At 39.5% G+C, this 21,484-nt stretch overlaps 1 protein-coding gene across 3 annotated transcripts in view; it reads left to right on the forward strand.

The window, feature by feature from the left end:
- Positions 1 to 14,685, forward strand: part of LOC134800777 (protein 4.1 homolog) — a 73,530-nt gene extending 58,845 nt beyond the window's left edge. The window contains exons 2-9 of one of the 3 annotated variants that reach the window (XR_010145561.1): positions 1,752 to 1,873; positions 3,848 to 3,995; positions 5,247 to 5,363; positions 6,062 to 6,245; positions 7,024 to 7,176; positions 7,998 to 8,183; positions 9,425 to 9,796; positions 14,496 to 14,631. Coding sequence is in view for 2 of the 3 variants with exons in the window: in XM_063773329.1 (XP_063629399.1) it covers positions 1,760 to 1,873; positions 3,848 to 3,995; positions 5,247 to 5,363; positions 6,062 to 6,245; positions 7,024 to 7,176; positions 7,998 to 8,183; positions 14,496 to 14,616 (1,023 nt within the window). In the remaining variant the exon portion in view is untranslated. Of the gene's footprint in view, positions 1 to 1,751; positions 1,874 to 3,847; positions 3,996 to 5,246; positions 5,364 to 6,061; positions 6,246 to 7,023; positions 7,177 to 7,997; positions 8,184 to 9,424; positions 9,954 to 14,495 lie in introns of those variants that run through there. The other 2 variants (XM_063773329.1, XM_063773328.1) reach the window with 2 other exon arrangements.
- Positions 14,686 to 21,484: the final 6,799 nt, after the last annotated feature.

Genomic DNA, 21,484 nt, shown 5'->3' on the forward strand with positions numbered 1-21,484 from the left:
GACTATACCTAGTGAAGTACGTAGTGGCGCTAAGTTTTCTGAGAAAATGACTTATTGTCAACACTTTCACGATATTCATCAGATCTCACGACTACTGAGGTCCCCCGCTGGTTTCTCTAGTATACATACACTATTTAAAAGCGCAAACGTCCAATTCGTACAAACCACTGTTACGTGACCTCTAGATCCATGACTTTTTTAGTACAAACTTATGTTATGAACGATTGGGCCTAATCTCACCATGGAAATCTGCCATCACTTTTTATGATAAGTCCGATCATCAAATCCATTAGGGCAGGGTTTCTTAAACTGGGGTCCACGGACACCTTAGGGGTCCATAGTATGTTTATCAGGGGTCCGCAGTAGAAATCTTTGAGTAAACATGACGAGACCTAAGTGTAATGAAACTTTATTTTCCTAATTTTTTTTTTGACCGGGGTTCGTGGAACTGTTTCAATTGTGAAAATGGTCCGTGACTGCAAAAAGTTTAAGAGAAACCCTGCATTAGGGCCTACCACAAAGACCGATTTCACAAATTGCGGGCATCTTTTCTGTCCCTTTTAATTACCTACGCTTTAATTGGAGTATATGGGTGATGAGTATAAGGGTGATGGAGTTTATGGGTGGGTATGAGTATATAGAGGTCATAATGCTATCTCCTTTGTACCCTTGTTAAGACCAACCAAGAGTGAAAGAGATGGCATTATGACCTGGCGCGCCACTTAGTTTTGCGGCAAGTATAGCCTGAAATTTTAACTTGGTAAGCGATCGGAATAAGACCATAGATTTCTTTCGCACACAATCGACCGTAAACATAGCGGTTTCGCGAATTTTACTTTAATTGTATCTCGATTCTCGAGTTGGTTTTTACAAAACATCTATTAATGGAATTGCTGGCTGAATGGAATAAATGACTGCCAGTGATATACTTGGTCAAGCAAATCTTGTCAGTAGAAAAAGGCGGCAAATTTGAAAAATCGCCGGTTAGCAACACTACGTTTAAATTGTTCGAAAATCGCGTGTCATTTATATCTTATCTGTAGAACTGATGTTTTGTTTACATTTCATCGTTGTTCGATGTACATTGCTGCTTTTGGTTCGTTTCCTGGGGATACCATACTCTAGTTTGCTTTACATTGCTACTGACATATCATACTTGACAGACTATAGTTAAACCAAGCTAAAGTTAGACCAAGAAATGTCTGCAACAATTTTGATAGCTCACGCAGTTCAAGTATTATTAAAAACGTTATAATTTCATAGCTAAGGGGTCATCCATTAATTACGTCACACGTTTAGGGGGAGGGAGGGGGTCAAGAAAATGTGACATATTGTGACATGGGGGAGGGGGGAGACACAAACTTTGTGACGTCACTTTAACTTCATCAGTAACCGAAGTTTTTTTTAAATTATTTTATTCGCTGTACATTTAAATAACAAGTTTTTAAAACGATAATCGTTTTTATTCTTTTAATTTTCTTTCCTAAGCAGTTTTGGGTTATAAAATTACTAATATTTATATCGTCAAAAATATTTTGTAAAATATTAATAATACTTAGGTACTTACTTAATTCGATTTGGCGATTTCGTAGAAAAAATGTGACGTCACACTAGGGGGGAGGGCTTTGCCAAATGTGACCAAATGTGACAAGGGGGGGGGGAGGGGTCAAAAAACCTAGAAATTCGTGTGACGTAATTAATGGATGACCCCTAAGTTTGAAGTTTAAAATAACCCTTTTTTCCTTTTCCAGGTGGCATAATGCGCGAGAGCCTTCGCCGGCTGGCGTCGGAGGACGGTGATCGACCAATGGGGAACGAGCGTCGCGCGCGCATCGAACTACTCAACGGGGAACACATCAATGTTGATGTCGACGTAAGAACATATTCATACTCTAAAAAAAACATTTGTTTACATACAAGATATATACAGTGGTACTACTAAACGAAATTAATAACTAAGGTTAGACCAACTGCAGCGATTTTGATAGCCCACTCAGTGAGAATGTTATTTTAAACGTCAAACTTCTATGAAGTTAAGTATGACATATAAATAACACTTGCACCGCGTGGGCTATCAAAATTGCTGCAGACTTTTCTTGGTCTGACTCTACATAGCTTAAATCTAAAATAGGCCCTTGAGGCATTGTACCAAGTATGCTGGCGGCATTTCCTCGCTGTATCGCAATGCTGATACGTTGTGCGAGGTAGCCGCCAGCTCTTCGGTCACCGTTACGTCAACCAGACGCTTCGCGAATTCTGCGAACAACTTGTGCGCGCTGGGACCCCATGGGCCTAGAGTTTCAACTCCAAAAGGTACAAAATGGTACTCTCTATCGAGGCTCTTATATTTTCAAATACCTTTATAACGATGCGAACACTTTCACCGCTACATGCAAAAGTTTTTTACCAAATTTCATCGGATCAATCTTCAAAACATCTCAATCTGCCTGAAAATAGCCCGTCCTCGATAAATCAATCTCGTCGGACGTTTGTTGTTGTTGCAACTCAGTTTGTTTTATTACTGGTACTCACATTAAATATATTTACGAGCTCTAGAGAGCTGGAGTTCTGCTTCAGCATATAAACCAAAAATATTATGCAGGTACATCGTAGCATCAAATCATCATCTTATGCTAGATGTATACTTTTTTTTTCAGAGGTAGAGGTATGTAATCCTCATTGGATACTGCCGGCCCGGTATCCGGCAGCATGCCCGACTCGGCTGCGCCGGAGGTTTTTCTCCCAGCCGCCTACGGACTAAACCCCTCCACCCTGTAAAGTGTTTTGTTGCCAGAAACTCGGCGTTATCTGTACCTATACGCGTTGTTTCTGGGTGTGTAGTTGTGTGATCCGGGAAAGAGGTATACTAGCCACTACTCTGCTATGCACCATCGAACGAACGATAGATAGAATACTCTTCATTGGCACACCTGAGTAAAAAATACGGCTTAAAGAAAAACAATTGATTGATTTAAGATTAAGGCAGACAACAGGCGGTCTTATCGCTAAGCAATAATAATTACTGAAAAATAACTCTTCGATTTTCGTTGATCCATGTAAAAGAACTATCTTTATCCTCCTGAGACTAAATGTACATTACAATGTACCTACATAATCGTGCAATCTAATTTGAACCTTTCATGAACCAAATAAAGTAGCATTTCTTATGCTTCATTGCTTTTTAAAACAAACTAAATTCGTTCCAATTTACTTATAGAATAAGGTTAAATTAAAAATACGAAAACTTTATATGCTGCGTCTTACAAGGTTAAATTTGTGTGGTGAGGACAATCCATATTCCTATTCTTGTCTCCTAAACATAATTTGTTGTGTGAGTAGAGATTAGAATTATCTCCCTCCTCGCTATGTATTTCTTATTTATGAAGAACCTCCTCCGTAAAATCCCCATAGGTACCTATATATCACAATTTTACCTCCATTTATTTAACTTCGGCCACATAATGAGGAGGGGAGTTAAAAGCCTTGAAAAGCTGATCATTGTTGGAAACACGGAGGGCAAACGGGGCCGGGAAACGGTCTCCAACTAGATGGGGCGATCAATTAAAAGGGGCCCCATCCTCAACCAACTTTTGCTCGGCCATCAGAGACGCGATGAACAGGCACCGTTGGAGGCACATCATAAAAACCAGGTGTGGAGCATCCATCCACCGATGACCACGATCCTCAGTCATGACTTCATGAGGGAGCGACCACAGAGAGAGATTTAACTTCTAGTTGTCAACCCCTTGTTTGTTACGTACAGAACAGAGACTTAAATGATGGTTAACGTACGCGTATTTGGCACAACCACTTCTCTTGTTCTCAATCTTCTGTTCTTATTTTCCAGCGCAAGGCGAAGGGAGGCGACCTGCTAGACCGAATATGCGCCGAGCTTGAGCTAACAGAGAGGGACTACTTTGGTCTACTACACGCACAAAGAGGAGACCCAAGGACATGGGTGGATTTGGGGAAAAGACTCTCCAAGACTTTCAAAAGTAAGTATTCTTTGTTCCACGCTTTCCTACTTTAAAGCTAATGGCAAGATCCAGAAGAAAATATATTCAAGCGAAGTAAAAAAGGTCACTCTATGAAGAATCCCACACCATACAATGGCGGGGCGTTTATAGAACAGTGGCGGATTTGCAGTGTTGGCGGCCCTAAGCCCTGTAGTAACTACTGGCCCCCCTTTTCTCAGCACACATATATAGACTGCCGCCTTGCTGCCCCTAATATCTTGCCGCTCCAGGCCCTACTGGGCCTTAGGGCAAATCCGCCATTGAATACTTATCAGCGTGCCTAATTTGTTTGCACGAAGATGAAGATGTTTTGAAATTAACTATACTAGTGGCTCTGTGAGCTGTAGACCTCGCGAGCAGAGCTTTAAATGACATGGTGCTAAAAGCTTTAAATATAGTAAATTAAAAAAAAAACAATACGAAATTTATGTGTAAAAAAATACAAAAAGTCATAATATCCCAGCATACAATTACTGGGGATCGAACCCAGACCCTCTGTGCAAACAGAAAAAGCGAACGTTTACAAACTGAGCCAATTAGTTCTTAGATGGGTTGACGAAATTTAGCTACTCCTTCTCAAATTAAAATTAGTTAAAATTAAATATCTCAGTACCTCCGAAACCAGCGAAATAAATTTTCTGAATTTTTGGCCATTTAATCTATAAACATATCAAGCATATAAACATAGCAGGGCAAGTGAACAGTGAACCTACATGCTGCCGCTTATTTTACAATACCAGAGTATTTCCTAGGTGCCATAAGGTGGTGGTACTGGTGCTCGACGCGGCCCCAGTATATGTCATCTTGAAACTTGAGGTGACAGCAGGGTGTCATATCTATAGGGCATTAGCATGTCGAGCACTAGTACCACCACCTTACCGATGTCGCGATATCTTCCTACCTAAAATGGCCTACTTTTCCAAACCACAGAAGCCGATGGGTGTAAAGTTCCAGCGTTTCCCACGACACCGCGGGATCGCATAACGCATATTATATTTTGTTTTTTGTAAGCCAGCATTAAGGACGACTCACGTTAGACCGGGCCGTGTCCGGGCCGGAGCTTCCGGCGCTTACTTTTCTATGACATGACAGGCGATCACGTGATGCTTTCCATAGAAAATGATGCGCCGGAAGCTCCGGCCCGGACACGGCCCGATCTAACGTGAGTCATCATTTAATCTACAGATCGTAGAATTCCTAATAATAATAAACATTCATATATTTTTCCAGATGAGCCTTGGGACATGCGTTTTGCCGTCAAATTCTACCCTCCCGAGCCCTCTGAACTGCAAGACGACGAGACCCGCAACCAACTCGCTTTGGCCGTCAGGAGGGACCTTATGGAAGGTAGGTCATATGGTCACCACTGCATGAACCCCAGTACCGTCTTTACCATAAGGGCACACGGGGCCAGTGCCCAGGGCCCGTCTTCAGGGGGCCCCGAAGGACAGACAGTAATTACCCATAATAAATAGATGATCATAGTAGAAAAATGTTAGTTTAATTAGCTTCCTTTACTTTCCAAAAGGGCCCCAAATTCTTATGTGCCCAGGGGCCCCAGCATAGTTTAAGACGGCCCTGCATGAACCGTGATTTATTTGAACTATTTTTAGGGTTCCGTACCTCAAAAGAAAAACCGGAACCCTTATAGGATCACTTTGTTTTCCGTCCGTCCATCCGTCCGTTCGTCTGTCAAGACCCTTTATCTAGGGAACGCGTGGAGGTATCGAGTTGAAATCAATATCGTATACTCAGGTCTACAGTCCCTTGAAGCTGTAAAAAACAAACTTCTAAGTTAACGTAAAAAAAGATACGGCCATTTTATGCCGCACAAAATTTCAACACTCAAGGGAATCGAAATTTATAAGGTACTTCCCGTTGACCTAGAATCATGAAATTTGGCAAGTAATATCATCTTTACACTACAAATATAGGGAAAATCCGTGGTTGTTGTACGGAACCCTCGATGGGCGACTCCGACTCGCACTTGTCCGATTTTTTTTAAAGGCTTGCACTTATAATCACCTAATTAACATTTTTTTCAGGTCGCCTTTCGTGCTCCATGATAACTCACGCGCTCCTAGCATCCTACGTACTCCAAGCAGAGCTGGGAGACTACGAGCCAGGACACGTGGCGCCTCCCGTCATAGCTGCCCACAGCGCGGCGCCACCTAGCGTCAGGACAGAGGAGTTGGATGACCATATAAAGGATCTTTATATGAAACACAAGTAAGATAAATTACTTCTAGGTCGCCTCTCCTAGCTGCTCCATGATAACCCACGCGCTCCTAGCATCCTACGTGCTCCAAGCAGAGCTAGGAGATTACGAGCCAGGACACGTGGCGCCTCCCGTCATAGCTGCCCACAGCGCGGCGCCACCTAGCGTCAGGACTGAGGAGTTGGATGACCATATAAAGGAGCTCTATATGAAACACAAGTAAGATAAATTACTTTTAGGTCGCCTCTCCTACTCTATGATAACCCACGCGCTCCTAGCATCCTACGTGCTCCAAGCAGAGCTAGGAGATTACGGGCCAGGACACGTGGCGCCTCCCGTCATAGCTGCCCACAGCGCGGCGCCACCTAGCGTCAGGACTTAGGAGTTGGATGACCATATAAAGGAGCTCTATATAAAACATAAGTAAGTCAAAATGATTTGTTATATGTACATAGTGGCTAAAAATTACTGTGAATCAAGCGATATTTTTGGAGCCATATTTACCCACATCACAGAACAAGTAGTAGTACTACCGGTCAGAAAGGACACTTCGTACAAAACCGAAGTTTGACAGCGATTCAGGGTCGAAACATGTATGTGGTCATTCTAACTTATGGCACTATAACTTTCGGCTATTTAGGGTTGTCAAAATTCAAGTCATTATTTTATGTGGAGACCGTCTTAAGTTCTGCTGATTTCCAAGATTTGCCTAGATATTTATGCATGATAGAGCAACAAACATTTTAACACCCAAATGAAGAAGGTGCTGATTTGGACCATCTATTTCAGAGGCCAGACCCCAGCGGAGGCCGAGTTATGCTACCTGGAGAACGCCAAAAAACTGCCCCTATACGGAGCCGAACTGCACTGCGTCAGGGACTCTGAGGATGTGGACCTGGTGCTAGCAGTTGGAGCTGGTGGCATCGCTGTTTACAGAGACGGGTAAAGTACTTTGTACCCCAACTATGACGTTAAAAGGACCCTACAGAGAAGTCATAGCTAGTAAAGAAGGATACAACTAGAATAATGAGTAAGATTTCAATGGTGACGCAAATAATTGCCACTGTACCGAACAAGACTGCAATGAATCAGGGATTCTGAGGATGTGGACCTGGTGCTAGAAGTTGGGGATGGTGGCATCGCTGTTAACAGAGACGGTATTTAGTAGTATGTACAATCCAGTGTAAAAATATGGGTGTAGCCAACTTATTCAAAAATATGTCCCATAGTTCTTAATTCGCTGATATAAGAACTATGGGATATATTTTTGAGTACGATGAGTGCACCCATATTTTTACACTAGACTGTACAGTGTACATGAATTTGTAGTAGGTACATATTTCGATTATTATTAGGTACCGATATTCGCCTGAAATATAAAATAGCAATACGTATTTTAGACAGCTGTCAAACCGGCGGCGATCGGCAGCAAGCGTGTAGTTTAACTAGTTCTGTGCGTGTATAATACATGTATAATATTTTTCAAACTGGAAGGGTACGATGATAGATGTCAATTCAATACAATTTTGTGTCATTGTTAGCATGGATTGTTAGGTTATAAATTGTGTAATGAGAGTTTTTTCTTCACGGGTGAGAAGGCATTTGGTAGTGTGATAAATCCGCGTTAACGATAAAAAAAATCGCTTTGTGCGAGAATTGTCGGTCGCCACTCTTTGTTTCCCGTTCAGACAGCTGCCAAAATTATACATTATTCATTTAAATGACGTTGGCCATATTATAAAACAGTTTCCGCTTAATTTCAGCGTCGTAATGAACCGCTTCCCCTGGGCCAAGATCACCAAGATCAGTTACAACAAGCGCGTATACACGCTCCGACTGCGTGCGAGCGAGTTCGACCAGTTTGAGACACATCTGGGCTTCAACCTGGCTTCAACACGTGCTGGGAAGAAACTGTGGCGGTGTTCCGTCGAACACCATATGTTCTTCAGGTAATAATAAACTCGTATACACGCTCCGACTGCGCGCGAGCGAGTTCGATCAGTTTGAGACACATTTGGGCTTCAACCTGGCTTCTACACACGCTGGGAAGAAACTGTGGCGGTGTTCAGTTGAACATCATATGTTCTTCAGGTAAACTACAAGCGCGTATACACGCTCCGTCTGCGCGCGAGCGAGTTCGATCAGCTTGAGACACATCTGGGCTTCAACCTGGCTTCAACACGTGCTGGGAAGAAACTGTGGCGGTGTTCAGTGGAACATCATATGTTCTTCAGGTAATAATAAGCTCGTATATACGCTCCGACTGCGCGCGAGCGAGTTCGATCAGTTTGAGACACATTTGGGCTTCAACCTGGCTTCAACACGTGCTGGGAAGAAACTGTGGCGGTGTTCAGTGGAACATCATATGTTCTTCAGGTAATAATAAGCTCGTATATACGCTCCGACTGCGCGCGAGCGAGTTCGATCAGTTTGAGACACATTTGGGCTTCAACCTGGCTTCTACACACGCTGGGAAGAAACTGTGGCGGTGTTCAGTTGAACATCATATGTTCTTCAGGTAAACTACAAGCGCGTATACACGCTCCGTCTGCGCGCGAGCGAGTTCGATCAGCTTGAGACACATCTGGGCTTCAAGCTGGCTTCAACACGCGCTGGGAAGAAACTGTGGCGGTGTTCAGTTGAACACCATATGTTCTTCAGGTAAATAATTTTATTTCACTTTGACATAACATAAGACCAACTTCGTCTCTAAATTATACGCGCTGCCTGGCAAGAAACTAGAGCTAACGCCAGCGCATATGTAGGTAGGTACCTGACTACCTCTAAGGCCGAAACGACCGTATACGCCCAGAAAAATATGTAACGGCCCGGCCCTAAATGTAGGTATCTAAATAGTGACGTATACCTATACAATTATCAAATACATCTGTCATATTTGCGGCAAAAAATGATACAGTGTTAGTTAGGTTCAAGACTAAATTTAAGTTAAGGTGAATGTGGCTAATTCCGCCATAGGCTATTCCGTCCACGAGCATATTTTCAATCGTAGGAAAAAAGCATTTGCTTTTGACTGCTGAAACTAAAAGCAATCGCTGCTTCGTCGATGAAATTATCAATTTTGTTCGTTGTTCGAGAAAAACGCTAGTGGACGGAATAGCTCCTATGACGGAATTAGCCACATTGACTTTATTCATTTAGGCACTTATTTTAAAAATAATTGTCGTTACAGGAGAGCAGCGCCCGTGCCCGTGGAGCGCATCGCCGGGTTCCCGCGCCTCGGCTCGCGGCGCCTGTCGTGCCGCCGCACGCTCCGCCAGATGCGGGACTTACCCCGGGAAATTACGGCTTAACACATTCAGGGCCAAGAACCCGACTGTCGGGTACACTGTTCGTAGCGACTACGCGCTACATACGGCGAAAACGTGGCTACGCTCTACGAGCGTAACGCGTGGCATTTAGTGGCAATGAATGTGTTAACACATCAATTTCCTCATTTAGTTGGGGGGGTGTCATGTACCGTGATATTGTCGTCGACAATATATGGCGGTTGGCGCTTACGCTATTATTAACGACGCTCCAATATTATTGCGGCCACCATAAGGTACCTTTTGCCGTGGAACGTCACACATCTTTACTATTTCATATCTAGTGAATCTCTAATTAATTTCCCGAATCGCGCCGTAAGTATGTAGCGAAGTTCAATATTTTAAAGATTTATCATGAAAATTTACCAAGGTAGGTACTATAACAGCCCCTTAGCCACAATTACTTATTAAATTTATGACTAAAGTAAATGTTATTTTAATAATTTTAGACAATAAAACATATAATTGTAAAGTAATTTTATTATGGTGAAGATAATAGTGCCATATGAAAAAAATTCCAATCTTTAGGAATTATTTCAGTAAAGGAATATTTAGTGAAAGAAATAATTAATGTTAATTTTAACAATGTGGTAGGTATGTGTCAATAATTATAATAAATGTTCTAAATTAAAATACTGTATTTTTATTACTTAAGGCCAATGCGGCTAATTCCATCATAGAGGCTATTCCGTACACGGGCGTATATTTCTTTTTTTTTATCTGTAGTAAAAAAGCCCATCTTTTGATTTCTGGAACTAAAAGCAATCGCTGCTTTGTCGATGAAATTATCAATTGTGTAATATTCTTTTAAAAAAATGCTCGTGTACGGAATAGTCCCTATGACGGAATTGGCCGCATTGACCTTAAATATATCATGTGCATCAAGGGAAATACATATATTCTCAAAAAATTAAGGGTCAAACCCACTCGAATCAAAGACTTTCGTTAGTAATTCTCTTCATACCGCTCTTAATAGGTACAGTCAGCTGCAGAAGTTGCTAAGCGGGCCAGGTGTTCAAAATAATCTGGACGCGACTTTATTGTTAAGAGAATAAGAGCGTGTCAATGTAATTTTGAACACCTCGCCCGCTTAGCAACTTCTGCTGCTGACTGTACACTGTAGGTACAGTCAAGTGTAAAAATATAGGTGTAGACAACTTACTCAAAAATATGTCCCATAGTTCTTAATTCCCTGACATAAGAGTTATGGGACATATTTTTGAGATGATTGGTGCACCCATACTTTTACACTTGACTGTACTATTAAGGTAAACATACTAGTGCTCGATATGCTAATGCCCAATAGATGCCACCTTGCTGTCACCTCTATTGAAAATGACTTAAGTTTCAAGATGACATGTACTGGGACCGCGTCGAGCACCAGTACGTTTACCTTACTTTGCCAAGACTTAAAACACGTGCTTTAATATAGTTATAGGCTATTCTAGGAAGCACATGAGTAACTGAAGATTCCTAACAAGATAATTTAAATAGCTCGCATGCGAGAATAGTAAGTGGGATGCTTAGCATGCAGCTGACGCAATTTGTAAAATGGCTCACTCTGAGACAATCCTGATCAAAACTCACTTCAAAATAAATAACTAGTAGTTCGCCCCGAACTGAGAACTCGCAGTTAACCAAAAATTATTATAGAGCGATTGACTTTGTTGGACCTACTTAGGTATCGTATAGTGCGTCATAAAATAGTAGAAAACAAATGAGAGCACCACTTTCTGCGTAACTGTCACATTTTTGACGTAAAATGCTTACACATGGCAACAATTTAGTATGGACATTTTTGAGTTCCATTTTATTCAATTTCTACTATTTCATGTCGCACTATAGGCTGCAATGATCAAAAATCTACTACTAAATTTAATGTAAAACGGAAAGTATTTTTATTTATCTGAATTATGTCGTAGTACAGACAATAAATGGGGTGTTCTTTGACAATCGCCTCCATGGCAACGATGTCCATAAATAATCTGTTCTAACAGATGTTTTTTTGTTTGATCCATGCCTTAGATACAAGACTTTTAAGACGTTCTGACGAATTAAGTGAAGCCATATTAAAAAAAAGTTTAGCGTTAAGTAATATAGATGTCGCTATTTTTTTCGAATAAAGTGCTTTATATACGACTGTCTTTCCCCTGGATTTAAGTCATCATAGAAATCATAGAGATTAAAATAAACTGTATCTGTGCTAAGCCGAAATATTTCCTGTCAAATACCTATATTATGTTTATATTATTTTATTTTTATCTTGCTAATTATTTCAAAAAGGTAAATTTAAAAACGATATTATGAAAGTGCAAACCGAGCACTTTCATTTTATACTAAATTCGACCATGTTTTTTGCAAATAAAATGACCAGAATAGCTAGGCCTCTCACAAACAGCTTTTTGGCCTTCTAAGCTCTTCTACCTCAATAATCCCTTAATCGAGCCTGCTCATAATTTAATCACTAAAATATAATGCCCTCAACTACACGTTTACCCAATTTCATTTAAATTACTTAAGTTCTTGAGTATCAAACTATCTTCTGACAGTTCCGCTTAAAAACATCGAAATGCCGGGACGTGCCGCTAGCCAGCCGCGTGATCCAAGTCGAATGTAAGAACTTCGCTTCGCTTCGCTCGCTCGTTCGACAAATGAATATATTTTATTTTTTAACAAGCTGAAACGTCTGCGAACGATGCTATTATTATTGGTGAGTTCAAGTCTCACACTAGACAGTAATTTTTCCACTCCAAACAGTCAATAATAGATAAGATAACAGTAATTAGTTACAATCAAATAATTAACTAACGATTAGAAGCAGGGTATATGTACAAGTAACCTCCAAAAGCGTAGAAGTTGATAAAAACTTTGAACCTAATTTTCAAGTAGTATATTATTATCATATCATATACAGGATGACCTTAGACATTGGACAAACCCTGAAATCCCGCGTAGGGTTACTTCTCAGAAATGCTCTAACGGTAATATTTTTTTAATTAGAACAAAGGATAAAAAGATAAATTATCAAACAAAAATTATTTCCAATAATCGACAACAAAAAGAAACATACTGTATTAATCATTGGCAGTGCTTTTGACAATTTGTTTGAAAATGTGCGGCGATGATGACATTTGTGAAAAGTCAGAATCTTATTAATGTCATAAATAAAAAAGATAATCAAAGGTTTCATACTATTCATTACCTCAGGAGCCACTAACACCTACAGGTTGCTCCAAAGTAAAAAAATCGTAATTTGTTAATTTCTTCGTAACCGCTACACCGATTGTTATGATACTTTGTATATAATAAATCCCCAAATGCGTATGTACATTTCGGCTTTGTCCAACGGCTAGGGACACCCTGTATATTCCATTGTACTCATGTTCATTTGTACATTTTGGTAATACGCTATGCAATGAACACCAATGGGTCGGATGTTAATAGAGTTAGACCAAGAAAATTCTGCAGCAATTTTGATAGCCCACGCAGTACTAGTGTTATTTTAAACGTGAAACTTGTATGGAACTCGTTACGCGTTACGCGTTACGCTGTCTCGAGTTTATCATTTTTCCCCACCTCAAAAAATGCTCAGCGCCGCTAAAGAAGTTTTCACTTCAAAAATCATTATAAAACAGTTTCCGCTTAATTCCAGCGTCGTAATGAACCGCTTCCCCTGGGCCAAGATCACCAAGATCAGTTACAACAAGCGCGTATACACGCTCCGACTGCGCGCGAGCGAGTTCGATCAGTTTGAGACACATTTGGGCTTCAAGCTGGCTTCAACACGTGCTGGGAAGAAACTGTGGCGGTGTTCAGTGGAACATCATATGTTCTTCAGGTAAACTATAAGCGCGTATGTTACACGTTCCGACTGCACGCCGGAGATTTCAACCAGTTGGAGACATATTTGGGCTTCAAGTAGGCTTCAACACGCGCTGGGAAGAAACTGTGGCGGTGTTCAGTTGAACACCATATGTTCTTCAGGTAATAATAAGCTCGTATAAACGATCCGACTGCGCGACACATCTCGACTTTAAGCTGGCTTCGACACGCCTTGGGAAGAAACTGTGGCAGTGTTCAGTTGGACACCATATGTTCTTCAGGTATATAATAATAAGGTTGTATACACGCTCCGACTGCGTGAGCGAGTTTGATCAGTTTGAGACACATCTGGGCTTTAAGCTGGCTTCAACACGTGCTGGGAAGAAACTGTGGCGGTGTTCAGTGGAAGATCATATGTTCTTCAGGTAAAAATTACTTTCTTTCATTAAATACGACAAATGTAGGATCACCTCGCCTCTAAACTGATTTATATACGCGCTGGCAAGAAACTGTGGCGGTGTTCCGTCGAGCACCATATGTTCTTCAGGTAAACTACAAGCACGTATACACGCTCCGACTGCGTGCGAGCGAGTTCGATCAGTTTGAGACACATCTGGGCTTCAACCTGGCTTCAACACGTGCTGGGAAGAAACTGTGGCGGTGTTCAGTTGAACACCATATGTTCTTCAGGTAAAAAATATTTTATTTCACTTTGACATAAGACCCACTTCGTCTCTGAATTATACGCGCTGCCTGGCAAGAAACTAGTGCTAAAGCCAGCGCATGTAGATGTAGGCTGCATAACTACCTGACTACCTCTAAGGGCGCTTTCAGACTACCGTTTTATACGCGCGTATAAGCTCGTTTTTGGAAGCGCTTGTAGGCGCGCACATGTAGCGAAATATAGCGCGCGTGTAAGCGCGAAATGCCGAAATGACCGTATGCGCCCAGAAAAATATATGTAACGGCCGTAAATGAAGCGACGTATACAATCTGTTATATTTCATCAAATCTGTCATATTTGTGGCAAAAATTGTTGCACTGTTGTTAGTAGGTTCAAGACTGAATTAAGTCAATAATTTGGGTCCATATTGAAATATTTTTTTCTTACAGAAGAGCAGCCCCCGTGCCCGTGGAGCGCATCGCCGGATTCCCGCGCCTCGGCTCGCGGCGCCTGTCCTGCCGCCGCACGCTCCGCCAGATGCGGGACTTACCCCGGGAAATTACGGCTTAACACATTCAGGGCCAAGAACCCGACTGTCGGGTACACTGTTCGTAGCGACTACGCGCTACATACGGCGAAAACGTGGCTACGCTCTACGAGCGTAACGCGTGGCATTTAGTGGCAATGAATGTGTTAACACATCAATTTCCTCATTTGGTTGGGGGGGTGTCATGTACCGTGATATTGTCGTCGACAATATAAAGAATGGACCTAACGGCGCGATTCGGGAAATGAATTAGAGATTCACTAGATATGAAATAGTAAAGATGTGTGACGTTCCACGGCAAAAGGTACCTTATGGCGGTTGGCGCTTACGCTATTATTAACGACGCTCCAATATTATTGCGGCCGCCATAAGGTACCTTTTGCCGTGGAACGTCACACGTCTTTACTATTTCATATCTAGTGAATCTCTAATTCATTTCCCGAATCGCGCCGTAAGTATGTAGCGAAGTTCAATATTTTTAAGATTTATCATGAAAATTTACCAAGGTAGGTACTATAACAGCCCCTTAGCCACAATTACTTATTAAATTTATGACTAAAGTAAATGTTATTTTAATAATTTTAGACAATAAAACATTAAAATAATTGTAAAGTAATTTTATTATGGTGAAGATAATAGTGCCATATGAAAAGATTTTCCAATCTTTAGGAATTATTTCAGTAAAGGAATATTTAGTGAAAGAAATAATTAATGTTAATTTTAACAATGTGGTAGGTATGTGTCAATAATTATAATAAATGTTCTAAATTAAAATACTGTATTTTTATTACTTAAGGCCAAAGCGGCTAATTCCATCATAGAGGCTATTCCGTACAAGGGCGTATATTTCTTTTTTTTATCTGTAGTAAAAAAGCCCATCTTTTGATTGCTGGAACTAAAAGCAATCGCTGCTTTGTCGATGAAATTATCAATTGTGTAATATTCTTTTAAAAAAATGCTCGTGTACGGAATAGCCCCTATGACCATAGAGAAATATAGTAAGACAAGAGTGCTCACTCCATACATCAGTTTTGGTACCAAAAATATTAGTATTTTCATAGTCGACATCTAGCATCGAGTAGCGGAATTATCAGTACTCTAAGTAGTAGTAGTAGTACTGTCAAGTGACAATAGATGTAGCACCGCCCGGAAAGTCTTATGTCGTTGAGATTAGAGTACCAAAACTGATGTATGGAGTGAGCACTCTTGTCTTACTATATTTCTCTATGGTACAATGTACCTACAGCCATATAGAAATATAGTCTTACTATATTTCTCTATGCTACAGTCAAATGTAAAAATATGGGTGTAGACAGCTTACTCAGACAAGTTCTTAATTCGCTGACATAAGAGCTATGGGACATATTTTTGAAATGATTGGTACACCCATACTACTACTTGCTACTACATAAGGTAAACTTACTAGTGCTCGACATGCTAATGCCCAATAGATGACACCTTGCTGTCACCTGTCACCTCTATAGACAATGACTTAAGTTTAAAGATGACACGTACTGGGACCGCGTCGAGCACCAGGCCCCAATTTCACCACGGTGACAGGTGCGACAATTGTAAAACATCACTGTTGCTGACGTCACAGACATCCATGGGCTACGGTTACCGCTTACCATCGGGCGGGCCGTATTCCTGTTTGCCACCATCATTGTATTATTAAAAAAAACTTTATTATATCGGAAAAAAAACAGATATTTCTCTTGCTAAGTTTATGACAATTGTCACAAGAAACACGACAATTGTCACGAAATATCGACATATAACTCATTTCCTGTCAAGATTCACCGACAATTCTACAAATATGTCGACTAGAAAAAATAATTCTTGTTTCACAACATAATTGTAATACCTACATACAATTGTAGCAAATGCCTGTCATGTTTGTAAGTATTTCTATAGAAAATAATTTATAAAATTGTAATATGTCACCTGTCGCTTGACAATTGTCGCTCGACATAATGTCACTGACAATTCTAGCCGTGGTGAAATTGGGGCCAGTACGTTTACCTTACTTTGCCAAGACATAAAAACACGTGCTTTAATATAGTTATATGCCATTCTAGGAAGCACATGACACATTAGTAACTGAAGATTCCTAACAAGATAATTTAAATAGCTCGCATGCGAGAATAGTAAGTGGGATATTTAGCATGCTGCTGACGCAATTTGTAAAATGGCTCACTCTAAGACAATCCCGATCAAAAGTCACTTCAAAATAAATAAAAAATGAATATATTTTTTAACAAGCTGAAGGGGTTTTTCAGAAAAAATGGTACCAATTACATTTTTTCGAAAAACCATCAACTTTTGGGTTATTTACACTAAGAATCACGAGTACCTACTATTGAATGAGACAAAGTAAAAAAGTGTCCCCAGTTTTTTATACAAATTTTGGGTGTCAGTTTTGTAACGGTCCATACAAAATGTATGTGAAAATATGTTACAAAACGGACATTTTATTGGGACACATTTTTTTTTTCTTTTTAAATCGATAGTCCTCGTGATTCTGAGTACAAATAACCCTAAAGTTGATTGGATTTTCGAAAAAAAGCAAATGGTACAGTTTTAAGTGAAAATGCCCAGAAACGTCTGCGAACAATGCTATTATTAAATTATTATTGGTGAGTTCAAGTCTTACCCAAGACAGTACCAATTTTTTTTTATTCTAAGCTTAAATGAATAAATATTTCTTAAAAGATATACGATGAAACATTATCGAACTTAATGAAAGTTCTTACATTCAACTTGGATCACGCGGCTGGCTAGCGGCACGTCCCGGCATTTCGATGTTTTTAAGCTGAACTGTCAGAAGATAGTTTGATACTCAAGAACTTAAGTAAATTTGTTCTAATTTAAATGAAATTGGGTAAACGTGTAGTTGAGGGCATTATATTTTAATCATTAAATTATGAGCAGGCTCGATTAAGGGATTATTAAGGTAGAAGAGCTTAGAAGGCCAAAAAGCTGTTTGTGAGGGGCCTAGCTATTCTGGTCATTTTATTTGCAAAAAACATGGTCGAATTTAGTATCAAATGAAAGTGCTCGGTTTGCACTTTTATAATATCGTTTTTAAATTTACCTTTTTGAAATAATTAGCAAGATAAAAATAAAATAATATAAACATAATATAGGTATTTGACATTTGACGGGAAATATTTCGGCTTAGCACAGATACAGTTTATTTTAATTTCGATGATTTCTATGATGACTTAAATCTAGAGGAGGGACAGTCGTATATAAAGCACTTTATTCGAAAAAATAGCGACATCTATAAATACTTAACGCTAAACTTTTTTTTTAATATGGCTTCACTTTATTTCGTCAGAACGTCTTAAAAGTCTTGTATCTAAGGCATGGATCAAACAAAAAAACATCTGTTAGAACAGATTATTTATGGCCATCGTTGCCATGGAGGCGATTGTCACAAAAAAACAACTTTGTCAAATAAAACTCAAAATATTATATATAGCACCCCATTTATTGTCTGTACTACGACATAATTCAGATAAATAAAAATACTTTCAGTTTTACAATGTTAACAGAAACAAAGTTTTCATACGCCATCACAGTTGCAGAGAACTTTATTACCAAAAAATTAGAAAGATTATGGCGGGTAGATTCACAACCTGCTGCGTGTAATTGTGTTTCGTGGTCAATTGTGTGTTATTCCAGCCGTGTATGATAGGTAATTTATTTACATCAACAGTCAATATAAAAGTATCTAATCTGTTTTCGTGTATTAATAAATATCCTGAAGCCTTTCTTCAAAGTTTTTTACGTTCGCAACATACTTAGACGCTATTTATGCCTCTCCCCCCCTGATATTGACGTTGATATTTCTGGTTAAGAATTACAGATGGCACCAAAATGGATGCAAAAAAGTTCCACGAGAGGGCTCTCTTTGTCCTATATATTATACATACTACTCTTTGCTTAAATCAATCAGTCAAGGGCTCCACAGACCTTGCAATATTATATATCCAGGCGATTTTTCATCCATTGCCGCCTTATTGCCGCCTATAGTGCGACATGAAATAGTTCAAATTGAATAAAATGGAACTCAAAAATGTCCATACTAAATTGTTGCCATGTGTAAGCATTTTACGTCAAAAATGTGACAGTTACGTAGAAAGTGGTGCTCTCATTTATTTTCTACTATTTTATGTCGCACTATACGAACTAGTACCTAAGTAGGTGCAACAAAGTCAATCGCTCTATAATAATTTTTGTTTAACTGCGAGTTCTCAGTTCGGGGCGAACTACTAGTATACCTAAATGTCAATGCGATGAACACTTGGAAAAATTGATTATAGTGTTAACTGCTTTGATATATCAAGATAATATTATTTTGCCCTTATTACGCTAGATTAAGGTTCAAAATACAGTAATAGGTTATGGGTAAGTACTTAATAAAATTAGAAATTTAAATACAGTGGGGAGACACTCCTGACTTCGGGCAAACTCGGCTCCGTTCGGCTCAACATTGCTCCGAGCAATTATTACGGGTTAGCACCACTTGACGTCCTCCGTGCACGACCACCAGACGATAAGATAATCATTTGAATTTTGACAACCCTAGTCAGCCGAAAGGGATAGTGCCATAAATTAGAAAGGGATAGCATAATTCGACCCTGAATCGCTGTCAAACCACAGAATAAAATAAATAATAGTACTACCGTACAGAAAGGAAACTTCCTACAAAACCGAAGTTTGACAGCGGTTCAGGGCCGATTCATAGCTGTCCCTTTCTAATATAAGTATGTCACTATCCCTTTCGGCTATTTAGGGTTGTCAAAATTCAAGCCATTATCTTACCTTTGGTCGTGCACGCAAAGGGACGTCAAGTGGTGTCAACCCTAATAAATGCTCGGAACAATGCTGAGCCGAACGGAGCCGAGTTTGCCCAAAGAGAGGAGTTTCACACCCCTGGTCAAACTTCGGTTTTGTAGGAAGTGTCCTTTCTGTACGGTAGTACTATTATTTATTCTGTGGTAGAAATAGGGTTGCCAGATCGAAATGCGCTATTATCGGGAAAAAATATCAATTTTTCGGGATTTTGGAACTTAAGTCGGGAAAAAAAAACATTAAAGTTAAAGTAATTGTATTAAAAACAACGATATTTTACATTATTGGCACTACGTCAGCTGCTCTGCCCATAGACGTTTTTATATAAAAATAGTATAAATTCTTTGAGATCTTGAACAAACAAAAAAAATGTCTTCTCATTATCTACCTATATTATCAACGCGGGTCGCTCGCTCTCTGGACGACAGTTCGGAACTTGAAATTATTGTTTTATAACGTGAAGCTGTTTTTCGGGACAATTTTCTCTTTGTCGGGAATCGGGAACACATGCTAAAAATCGGGAGAATCCCGCCAATCAGTGGACGTTATGCCTTTTGTAATAAGGTTAATACGAACTGTCAGTTAACACTGTGGGCTATAGTACTAACATCCTCTTAGAGTAATTAAAACAAAAGTAGTTTGAACAACTCCAAACCGTCAATAATAGATAATATAACAGTAATTACTTACAATCAAATAATTAACTAACGATTAGAAGCAGGGTATATTTACGAGTAACCTCCAAAAGCGTAGAAGTTGATAAAATCTTAGGTTCAAAGATTTTCACCAGAGTAGCCATATTATTATCATATCATATCATATCACCTGAGCCATTGGACAAACCCTGAAATCCCACGTAGGGTTACTTCTCAGAAATGCTCTAACGGTAATATTTTTTTAATTAGAACAAAGGATAAAAAGATAAATTTACAAACAAAAATTATTTCCAATAATCGACAACAAAAAGAAACATACTGTATTAATCATTGGCAGTGCTTTTGACAATTTGTTTGAAAATGTGCGGCAATGATGACACATGTGAAAAGTCAGAATCTTATTAATGTCATAAATAAAAAAAGGTAATCAAAGGTTTCATACTATTTAATTATTACCTCAGGAGCCACTAACACATACAGGTTGCTCCAAAGTAAAAAAATCGTAATTTGTTAATTTCTTCGTAACCGCTACACCGATTGTTATGATACTTTTGTATATAATAAATCCCCAAATGCGTATGTACATTTCGGCTTTGTCCAATGGCTAGGGACATCCTGTATATTCCATTGTACTCATGTTCATTTGTACATTTTGGTAATACGCTATGCAATGAACACCAATTGGTCGGAAGTTAATAGAGTTAGACCAAGAAAATTCTGCAGCAATTTTGATAGCCCACGCAGTACTAGTGTTATTTTAACTGTCAAACTTGTATGGAACGTATTAAATAACACTTACACTGCGTGGGTTATCAAAATCGCTGTAAACTTTTCTTGGTCTGACTCTACCAACCTACCTCTGACAAAAGTATTTACAATCTATATATTTACAATAGTACATATCTATATATCGTTAAATGATTACACTTGTCTTCGTGACAGTACGAGTTAAAGATGGCGACTGTCGATCTGATGACGTCATTGGTAGCGAGATAAATTGCTCGGCAATCACGTTAAAACGCTTTGCTACAAATATGTTAAAAACATTACCTAGGTAAGTATAAATCAAGGGGTTTATTAAAATAACTAGCGACCCGCCCCGGCTTCGCACGGGTTAGCAAATTATACACCTAAACCTTCCTCAAGAATCACTCTATTGATAGGTGAAAACCGCATGAAAATCCGTTCAGTAGTTTTTGAGTTAATCGCGAATATACAAACACACAAACAGACAGACGCGGCGGGGGACTTTGTTTTATAAGGTGTAGTGACAAACAAAAAAGAATGATCCTGTCAAAATAATAAGGAATAATTTCCACTTCTCTTGTTTATCGAAAACAAAACGTATTTGGAAAGTAAAATGCAGTGCTTATGG

This window comes from Cydia splendana, chromosome 20 (genome assembly GCF_910591565.1).
Source record: "Cydia splendana chromosome 20, ilCydSple1.2, whole genome shotgun sequence".
NCBI lineage: Eukaryota > Metazoa > Arthropoda > Insecta > Lepidoptera > Tortricidae > Cydia > Cydia splendana.